The sequence below is a fragment of the Ascidia mentula genome, chromosome 4 (assembly GCF_947561715.1).
Source record: "Ascidia mentula chromosome 4, kaAscMent1.1, whole genome shotgun sequence".
Taxonomy (NCBI): domain Eukaryota; kingdom Metazoa; phylum Chordata; class Ascidiacea; order Phlebobranchia; family Ascidiidae; genus Ascidia; species Ascidia mentula.
The window spans coordinates 20,775,031-20,785,928 of record NC_138569.1 but is presented as its reverse complement, the minus strand read 5'-3'; the positions used below and the strand labels follow the sequence as shown (position 1 = coordinate 20,785,928).

At 35.1% G+C, this 10,898-nt stretch overlaps 1 protein-coding gene across 1 annotated transcript; it reads right to left on the bottom strand.

Moving 5' to 3' along the window:
* Nucleotides 1–318: 318 nt before the first annotated feature.
* LOC145899819 (tyrosine-protein kinase CSK-like) lies at nucleotides 319–10,518 on the bottom strand. The gene is made up of 12 exons (XM_082988736.1): nucleotides 10,381–10,518; nucleotides 10,099–10,179; nucleotides 9,825–9,926; nucleotides 8,535–8,618; nucleotides 8,111–8,157; nucleotides 7,660–7,879; nucleotides 7,430–7,532; nucleotides 5,421–5,589; nucleotides 4,763–4,936; nucleotides 2,918–3,113; nucleotides 2,609–2,695; nucleotides 319–2,113 (listed from the first exon to the last, which is right to left on the bottom strand). The coding sequence occupies exons 1-12, from the start codon at nucleotides 10,390–10,392 to the stop codon at nucleotides 1,943–1,945; spliced, it is 1,446 nt and encodes a 481-aa protein (XP_082844862.1). The 5' UTR covers nucleotides 10,393–10,518; the 3' UTR covers nucleotides 319–1,942.
* Nucleotides 10,519–10,898: the final 380 nt, after the last annotated feature.

Sequence of the window (10,898 nt, the reverse complement as noted above, 5' to 3'; positions counted from 1 at the left end):
GCACGCAATTTTGCTTCAAACCAGTGATTTCATAAATGCATTTACAACAACGAAAAGGTGTTCAACTTCTTTCCGTTGCGCTTTGCAGCAAATGTGCATTTTTATGTTAGTTCGTGTGACGACTGACATAGCGCTTGGGCAAATCTTTTCTTTATTTTAGCATTGGCCGAAACACAGCCAATACGCAGCTTTCGTTAGTGCTGATCGATTTGTAAAAACTACGTCATGCTTTACGACTATCAGTTCTTCTCGTAACACCTGGACATCTCATCTGAAGTCACCTACATTTCCACAGACACGAAACCAACGACACTAAAATGAAAGTGAGAGACATAGCTTGTTTCCCCATTGCCATCAGGCGTATTCACTACGGCGTTATAAAAATGCGCGCGAAACAACGGTAGTAATAAGAATAATAGTAGTAATAAGGAAAAGTGATGCACACATGAAATGTCGGGCAAAAGCAATGAATATATTAATTACAAAGGCAGGATTGGCGGTGCCAAATTTCGAAGCAGTGGGTGACGCTCGTCCGGAACATTTCACTTAATCCCACTATTTTAAAGTGTGAACGACAGAAGTATGATTTGGGTAAAGTGGACAAAGGGGTTTCGTAAGTTTTAATGTTGGCGAAAGTAGGTAAAGGGTGCCTTACGGTTATGACGGGGTCTGGTGTTAAAATTTTTACTGCAGCAATCCAATATGTTTGAAAATGATACAAAAATGTGACCATTGTAAATTAATAAGGTTTACGAAAACTGCATTGGAGCAAATGTACCACTGCAACCCTCGACCACCACTAATTAAATCCACTAATTAAAGTACAGTTCATACTATAGCCGCTGTCCCAGAAAGAAAATAACAACAAAAATAAATGAGAGAGGCGCTTTGGATAGTTTGCAAGCGACGCTCCGGAATAACGCCAAGTTGTATACGTGATCGCAAATTAGGCGAGAAGTTTTCACTTGATTATGACGCAATAATCGACACAATGATTGGAAGGGGAGATGGCGTGAAAAGGTCGGGTTGCAGATCTATGGCGACATCATGCGGTGAGAACAAAACCATATTCACATTGCGTTTTTGGACATTTCCGCAACACATAATATTGGCGGGAACTAGTTTGCCACGGCGTATCAAATATTTTATCACGGTCACACGTCGTGTCAAAACAGGGGAAAAAACATCTGTGGATACAAATTAGAAATTATTAGCGAAGAGAACTATCCGTATTTGATTTCCATATATGGTCAGACGTTGACATTGGGCGATAAAGTGGTCAGTACAATATAAGCATTCACGAAACAAGAAGATGAAATGCTCAGGCCCAGCCTAAGACCGATATAGATAAAATTTACTGCTCAGAAGCTAATTTCGCGAGGGTGCAGCCAAAACATCATCGGCAACAGATCATCAACAACTTGGCAAAGGCATGGACAAGACATTGCCTGTCTCGGAAAATAAACTAACGGAATATTAGGGTTTCTTTGATAACTTACGGATGTATTGTTTCGTCATATTGAGATAATGAGTGTAAATTCCAGAATACATTATATGGAAACAATCAGAGTTGTCACTCACTGATTTGAATAGCATTTAGACCACGGTATTAACATAATATCGAAGGTCGTTCGTGGGTTAAAGTATTTTGATTCGACTTTTGCAACTGGTTTAGTAGCGATATTCAAACCGCTGCCACATTTGGAATCCAGTTTAAAGAAGACACACGCACACCCAACGAGACTTTACGAATGAAACTAAAAAAAATGGGTATTAGTGCAAAACCAAGCGCACATGACTACAAAAACACACACTGTCGTCCACGCAGTAGGAAAACCAACCACGATCAAAAAACAATGTTCAGCGTAGATTTAACTAAGGTCAGTCGGTGAGTGCACTGCAACGAACAGTGGAAGAGGAGTGACGTCATAGGACAGGGTGATCACGTGAGTTTCAGGTTCTGGAGTTCTTTGCATATTTGTGCAAAGGTCAGTCTCTGGTCTGGATCCTTTGCCCAGCACTGTAACATGAGGTCGTGGATAGACTTCTCGCATCTTTCAGGGCAATCCATCCTGTATCCGTTCATCACCTTGTTGAGGATATCTTTCAACGGCTGTTGATCAAAATATTTCAAATTAAACTCCTCCCTTCATTATGTAGTTGTTGTATATGTATATTACATAAAAACTAGTGTAGATGTTGTAATACAAGTGTTGTGACACTGGTCATGTTGATTGACTCATTTAAAAAGTGTTTTGTCGGAAAAAATAGTTGCCACAATGAGGTTTGAAATTAACCAAAGAATCACTGCTTGTTTTAAGTTGGAGTTTTAAATAAAAAGTCTTTATCTTGGAAAAAACACTTTGTAAATATGTGCATTTAATCCTTTACACTGCAAATAATTAACATAAAAAAACAATGCTGCCCCCTTCCTTGCAAAAAATACTGAAATTAATATAAATGCATGCTGTTTCAAAACAGTGACCCTGTCTGCAGCTCAAGATAAAAAACATTATAGGCTTAAACTTAATTTATACATGATATTTTAACCTCCAAAAAGTGTAGTGTGAGACTTTTGAGTATTTGGCAACACAGAAATCTTACGCACCACTTTGGGGTATGGCACTCTGCCGAACGACCACATTTCCCATAGAGTGATTCCATAACTCCATACATCGGACTTGTTGGAAAATTTCTGAAACAAAATTACCACTTTTTAAAGGGGTTTAATTTAAATTTCATTGTTTGTAAATATTTTTCTGACCAAAATAACCAATCGGGTATGGTTTTAGTTATATTGCTACAACTTTACATTTACCAGAATAAATATAAGGAAGTTCAAAACCAATTCAACCACTTTTTAATAAACCCTCAAGAAAAGTAAATGTAAAAGAAAATAGGGTTACATAAAACGTACACTTTCTTTGAGTGCTTCCGGTGCCGTCCATTTCACTGGGAACTTCCCTCCTTGCAAGTTGAATGAAGCATCTCGAGCCAGGCCGAAGTCAGAAACCTTGGCTGTTCCATCTTCTGCTATAAGTATGTTTCTTGCAGCTAAGTCACGATGAACCAACTTCTTGGTCTCCAGGTAAGCCATGCCAGACGCTATATCCCTGAAAATCAAAATGTTTGCAGGTAAAATTGCAGGAATAATGATGCATAATGTTTGCTGAAAATTACATAACAGAATTGATTAGTTGTTGATAACGGCAATATTAAGGACCTTATTTTGCATTGTTTAAACACTGTAACATGGCCATGAGGCATGCCAGCAAAAGCAAAATCAATAAACACAAAATGTGGTACATCTACAACATGATGGAAATATTAAGAAAAAAATATTTTGCAACTACAGGAGATTTTAATTTTAAGTGTTACTAAAACAACTTTGTGTCCACGCTTCTAGTTTTAGAAAACATGTTTCGCTTTTTATTAAAGCATCTTCAGTTCTACAAACAAAATAAACAGAAAAGACATAGTTAGATGCTAAAAATGATAAAATGTTTTATTTTGAATTTTTTTTTAAAAATTGAATTGAAGGTTAACTTGTATCACGTGAAAGAAGTGCTGCTGGTTAGGTAGATTTCATGTAGTAAAAACAATTTATTGCTACAGGAGATTTATGCATAGCAAAATGGTGTAAGAGAAAGATACAAATGTTGAGCACAGCGGTGTTTCTGCCAACTTAGTGTGTGTAGTGATTGTGTGCCATCAGTTTCTTTTTCTTGTTTACTAAGCACACACAAACTTTTACGCAAGTTGCGAGAGTTCCCCCGAAAGTACTTTCGTTATAACACATTTACAAGTACCCTAAAATCAACCGGAAAACCAAGTTTAGAATGACATTTTTCAATAGTTTAAGTATAGTTAGATAACTTGTATCCACGTATAAACTCTTAACCTTATTTCATCTTTTTACCCTCAAAAGAGTTAGTTATGGACACATGATTGTCATAATTTATTAAACTCTGAACCTCAGGTTAAGAATGCAATATAGCATTTTTAAAATCATACAAAAAATGTTTCTGCATCAAGGTATGGTGTTTTTTTGTATGTTTAGTTTCCAGTTTTGTCCTTAGAATTTACAAACTCATTCGCAAGCATTTACATCACAACATAATAAAATAAATCTTATAATAACACCCTTGTTTATCTGCTGACAGTCTAGCTAGTCAATCCAAAGTGAAAGTGTACACAAGGTGTTTGTAAACTGTTAAATATATTTTCCATCCAATCAAGACACACTCCTATGTAACTATGAACATTTATGAGAATTTTAAGAGACACCTGCTCCTTGGAAAAGGAAATGAATCTTATTGGAAAACATCCATTTGTGCTTGCTATTATAAATTGCTTGAAGGTTGGGAACCTAAGGCCCTAGGGCCGTATGTGGCTCCTTTTACTCCCGTTGCATTGCTTCATTAAGGCAACAAACACATTAGGAAAATTATTGTAATGTAAAAAACAAACACATGTTAAGGTGCACTTGAATACCTGCATGTTTTGCAAGTTCAATAAAAACTAGATAGTGATGTTTAATTTTACTTGTGTGGGTAAAAGAATCAGAATAAAACATGACAACTAAGGTCTTGTGGCTCTGAGTTAGTTTCAGTTTGGTGCAAAAAGGTTGTAACTGGCTCTTTGCATGCTAAAGGTTGTCCACCTTCGACCCGAAGCTTACAACCAAAAAGTTTGTTTTGCTAATGGAAAAAGGGGATTGACAACAAAAAAGCAGTTATTTGAGACTTGATGCAAAACATACTTGGCAAACTTAAGCAAGTCGACGCTTGACACCATGGAGCGGCCTCTTGATCGTAAATACTCTAGCAACGCTCCTTTCGTCATAAACTCCAACACAACATAGATAGGATCATTTGACATACCATCTGGGATCACGACGCCAAGCAGTTGAATTAAATTATTATGGTGCAAAGACCTGTTTAAAAAAATAACAAAAATTTTTACTAAATCACAATGGTTTTTGCCTGTTAAAGGTTCTACAATTTCAAATGCACATTTTTTAGTCTTCTGCAAAGATGCCACAAAGTGTTGGTGGGAATAACACAATAAAAAATTGTCAACTTTTAAACATATATGTTACTAAACTGTAAAGAATACTGGTCTCAAAAAAAAAAATTAGTTATGATATGAAAGCATTTATTCCATGGTCTGGGGTTTTAGTCGTTATTACTTTGGTGTAAAAGTTACATTACATCAAAAGTTAAAAGACAACATCAAAACAAAGTATAAAATTGTGAAAATTTCTCATCGAGCTCAGTTATATTGTTAAAATTATAAATAAGTGCAAAATCCTAATGACTTTTTCCAACAGATTTTCGTGGGCAACAAAACAAACTGCTTTATTCAATGAAACAATAAAAAAATCAATATGGGCTGGTAAAACAAATTTGTTTTCTCACGTCATAACAGAAGCTTCAGCAAGAAACGATTGTGCAGCCTTCGACCGATCTTTTACAGATTTCACGGCAACTTTCTGGCCCTTAAATGTTCCCTCATAGACATCGCCAAAATCTCCCTTGCCCAGAATGGCACCGAGCTTGAGGTCTCTAAAGTTGATGGTCCAACCAGCTGCAACAAAGTCATGTTTTAGATGTATTGAAAAAAAAGTACATTTCTGATGATAAATGCATGCACATTGCTGGGGGAATCTAATGAGGACTAGGTGTGACTTTGAAAAACATAACAAATTCCAAACATAACAAAAAAATTTCAACCACTTTAATGGAAAAATATAACAATTTTGGTGTAACACCGAAGTATGCATGGGGTGACCCAATTCAATCATGAAATATGTAAAGGTTTTTGTCAAATATTTAACATTACCGAAAATTTTGACTGCAATCAGGAAATTATTAAACATCACGCGGTCACTCTCACATTGGCGACTGGATTTCAAGATTATATCAAGGATCAACACAAGTCACAACACAGTATGACATAACAGATATTTACATACATACAGGAATATTGAATCAGAAAATAATCAATAATCCCACCTTTCATATGGAAGGTAAACAGTAAAATCACACTCAAATATACATATAAATTATTAATTTTCCAAACTCTTACTTTATCACAAAAGTAAGGCCGGATCTAATGCCAGAGGATAATAATTTCTCTGTGAATTTCACCATTGAATTTCAAATAGGTTTTCAGAATTGAACAGTTATGGCCAAACAAAGTGTCAACTGGATGTACATTGATCAACGTGAATCATATGCAGTATCCTGTCTATGCATCGTATTATGTTGTTAAACAAATTTGCATACGCCTCTAGTAGACCTCTACCTTTGTTAGAAAAAAATTCTGTGGAGTTTCCATTGTTTGGAAAATAATTATTTACATGTAAATAGAGGACCAAATATTTCCCAACCGTCACAATTTTTCATTTAAACCATTTTATAAAAAAGAGCACACAAGCTTTACTTAAAAAAATGCAGGAACTTATCTTCAACATTAAGTTGAATAAAAGAAATAGGCATACGCAAATTTCCATTAAAGGCATTGGGGTAAGAAGAGACGTACTGCATGTAATTGCGTGAAACATCAGTCAGACGAAGATGAATCATTACATGACATGCAGAATGATTACAAATGGTGAAAACCCGTCATGAAGCCAACCTTTCCTAAAACAACCTCATTTGCTAATTCCGTGAAAACAAGTTTAGCAAAAATCCAAACAACTTAGTCAAAATGGGTGTAGACAACTTGCAAGTTTTGCATTGAGTTAAAATAAAACAAGACACTTCGTAGTCTTAGAAAGTATTTACTGGAAATCGCAACTAAAAATTTCCCAAAGTGAGAAGGAAACCACAGTAATGGTGAAATTCATTTGCCACGACTGGATCTGGTTTATGTTGAGGATTTGACAAATATTACAAAAGCACAGTTGCAAAGTTAGGTAATACACATGCTTGCAAATGAATTATTTTAAAACTGGCAACTGATGCACTTATTGAAATAAACAACTACAAATCAGTCACAAGCAATGTTACAAGCCAAATTTCTGTGTATAACTTTAGTGACAGAAGTGATCAATAATTGATGTAACATGCAGATGGCATTCATATTCTACATATTAATTGCAACTGTTATAAATGTTTAATCGAACTTGTGCAAAAAAACATTGTTTCATGTGTTTCAGTACAGACTTGCAGCAGTTGGTGGGCAGGCCAAGTTTATAAGATTTTATTCTGCCAGTTGTGGCAGGCCATTTCATAAAGGATAAGATTAAAAACCAGAGCTTTACAAAAAGCATGCCAAATATCGGTGTGATATACACTAACATACCCATGCAATTAGGTATGTATACAACTGTAAAATAAGCAATGGCATGAAACAACAACTGTATTTCGACAAATTATCTGAGCAAACACACAACTTTAAAACACACTTATAAAGTATTTACCTTTCTTAAAGTCTTCAGTGTCCACAGAAAATTCAAGTCCACCTTTCTTTTGGAGAGGTTTACGTAAAGTGCATACCAGACCATCAGGATCTCTCTCATAATGCTACCAAGCAAAAGACGTTTTTAAATGTCAAGCAACATTTCATTGCTTATCCCAACTATAATACCTCAACTTTTCTTCTGTTAAATTTAATAAAGTAGTTGTAAAACAAAAAAATGATAAAACGTACCTCGACTAGTTTAGTCAGGTTCTCGAAGAATTCCTCATCGTCAATGGTAAGTTTATTGTCTTTGTAAATAATCCGATAGTGCTCGACTTCATGGTCATACGAGACACACAGCGTGTAATCTCCAGGGTAGTTGGTGGACTCACGAACAAGAAAAAGACCGTTTTCTCGTGGGTTTAGAAGGTCTTCCGCCTTTTGTCGAGTTATTTTGCCATGAAACCACCTAAGTTAAAATCACAGTCGATTACATTACTTCGCTACTTTTGCATTTTCAACGGAATTAAAATTAAAACTGCTGTAGTTAAAACTATTTCTCAAAGAAAAACATTGACCAATGACATCGGAAAATATATATATTTTTTCTTTACACTACCACTATACACAGGAAGGGTTATTAGATGTTTCGAATTTACTCGGGCACATGATATAAATATACACTTTACAGTAGACTTACGGCATGGCTGTAAGTTTGACTTCCTTATGCTGCGAGGAAGAAGCCATCTATAAAAAAATATGAGGAAACAGTTAATACAGGAGCAACTTCAACACCAAATAAAGTCTGGATTACAATTATCTTACCCACACACTTTATAGAATGCATGGTTGTAGTATTAACTGTATTAAATATCACATATTTAAGCATTGTTAGTTACTCAAAGAGAGATTTTCTTTTATGTGCCTTGATAAAGCAATATAGTTTTAAGTCTACTTGACAGTTGACACAAACTTATGGGCAGGACAATGTTTTACTATCAACAAACAGCTAAACTTTTTCATGTAAACTAAACTTTTTATTCAGTTAACTGTTATATGTTTATTTTTTCTCAAAAGTGTTTAACATCTGCAAGGTTACTTGGTTTTATAGAAAACACACCTACTTTTGGTATTAGATAATTTGAAGGGACCATTCCTTTATCACCTTTCAAATTTTGGGCTCTGTACCAGTTGGGGTCTCTGGTCGTCTGTTGCAGCAAAGTGAAGTTAGTAATAACACTGCATTAAATTGTTATTTCACATATCTGAATACTTAAGATAAACACAACTGTAATGACTATAAAGTTGTTAACTATTACTGTCCACACTCAAGAAAAATCAAGTTAAGGTATGTTACCCTCATACTGTAAGTTTAATGCATTCAGTATGACGAGTATCTACTTTTAGCTAAAATCTTATGAAGGCATGTGACCAACTTTGGAAATAGGACTATTGTGTAATTTATATTCCACAGGCAATCTAAACATATATTTTCTTGCACAAAGAATAGCACAGACAAAAATATTTTCAATACGTAAGCATCTAAGTTTGTTAAATTTAAAAAGGGGAATCATAATCAATGAAGACAACAAATTACTACTAACATTGCGGCCTTTTATCTACACTCATTCATAACAACACGTCATTGCTATAGCAGGCAGGCATACAAGGAAATACAGGAAAATTAGGCAAGCCAGCATGCTAGACTTCACTGCAATAACCAGGAAACACACGCTGCCACAATACCCCTCATGTTACACACACAGACTAAACAACATTTTCATAAAAAGTATATGATCTGGATGGAATTCCAGTTTTTTCCCGTCGAACAAAAGTCGATTAGACTGTGGACTGCCTCACTTCCTCATACACTGTGATGCAACCAGTAACTGAAACGTAAGGCGCCTGGATGACCGGCATATACCTTACACCCACAAACGTGAAGCACATTGTAGCATCAGATTATACAGTGGGTGGTAGAACATCAGATAATTGTTGATTCATACCGGTCAGGTGTTTGTCACAATTAAATCATTTACATATGTTTGTTTGAATCAACTCTTACAACAAGCAAAGAAACCCTGATGGCCCAGCTCTTATTACATTTGATAAGAATACAGGTTTAATTAAAGTTGTCAGTCAAGAGCGACAATAGGTCACCCACATGCATCGAAAAATTTTTTTCAACCCTCAGCACAACTACTGGTTACATCACAATATACTAAAGCAACTACGCCAAGCTTTGGGAACAAAATCTACAATTCACAATTCCTTTTTAGCAAGTTGTCTGGACACCAACTAACATAAGGTGTTTAAAATTAAAAACGGTTGAACACAATTCGGTCAAACCAACTGAGGATGCATAGATTAAGCACATACATTAAGTTAGCTATAAAGTGCTTGTATGCACTTGCCTGTAAAATTTTCACAATCTCCCCTTTTTTGAATGGCAAATCTCCCTTGTTGGTACCAGAAAAATCAAACGCACCTTCACAAAGTGTCCCTGCGGCATGGACCTATAATCAATACATGATGATATAGATATTTTGCAGAAATGATTTTTCAAAATGCAATGGAGGCAAAGAGAAAGTCAAAAAAAAGCATCCATTTCACAACAACATTTAAATTTTAGGTTAGAAAAGTTGGAAGAAAACTCACTGCAAACAAATCAAGAATTTGAAAACTTACAGGGTTTTGCACCTCATGGTTTTCATAGTTTGGAGATTTACTCCTTTTTTCAGGACCTAGATCAATCAACCTTCCTGTGGGCTGCAATTAAATCAATTTATTTGCAAAAATCATTTGATCAAAATTGCACAAATCAAGAATTAAATTTTGCCATATTTCGGAAACTTTGGCTGATCACATAAACACAAAATATGCTCACAGTGAAATAATTTCTTTTTTTGCAAATCATTGGAAAAATTAATACTTTGCACAAATCCTTTCAAAGCACAGAATCAAACTTACCACCTTGGACATGATTGTTAACAAAGTCTTTAACTTGTTCTTCTGTTTTTTTCTTACTTCATATTACTATGCAGCCACCAAAAAAGTCAAAATGTAAGCAAAGTGATTCTAATACACAAAAAAATTATTAAAATAACCCTTAATGGTATAAATACAGTGAGGAAAACAAACAAATACTGGTTTTATGTTTCTAAAAATTTATTTGACTTAACACAGCTGAACTAAACTAAAAATGTTCTTTTTGTCAATTTACGGACCCTAAAACACCTAAAATAAATATTGCATATAAAAGTAACGTTGAAATTAAAAATATTTTATGTCGTTACGCAACAAAAGAACAATTGACTAAAACGAAACCAGAAATTAAACAACTATTTGTGCAATGAAAATGGCAATTATGTGCCTTGTTGCCACACACATTTACCCGCTTTGAATTCAAAGGGTTTCTAGCCTGTCGTGCCCACACAAGATATGCCCGTGATAAAAAAAATGCAGCAAAAAAATCGAGTGCTGCGATA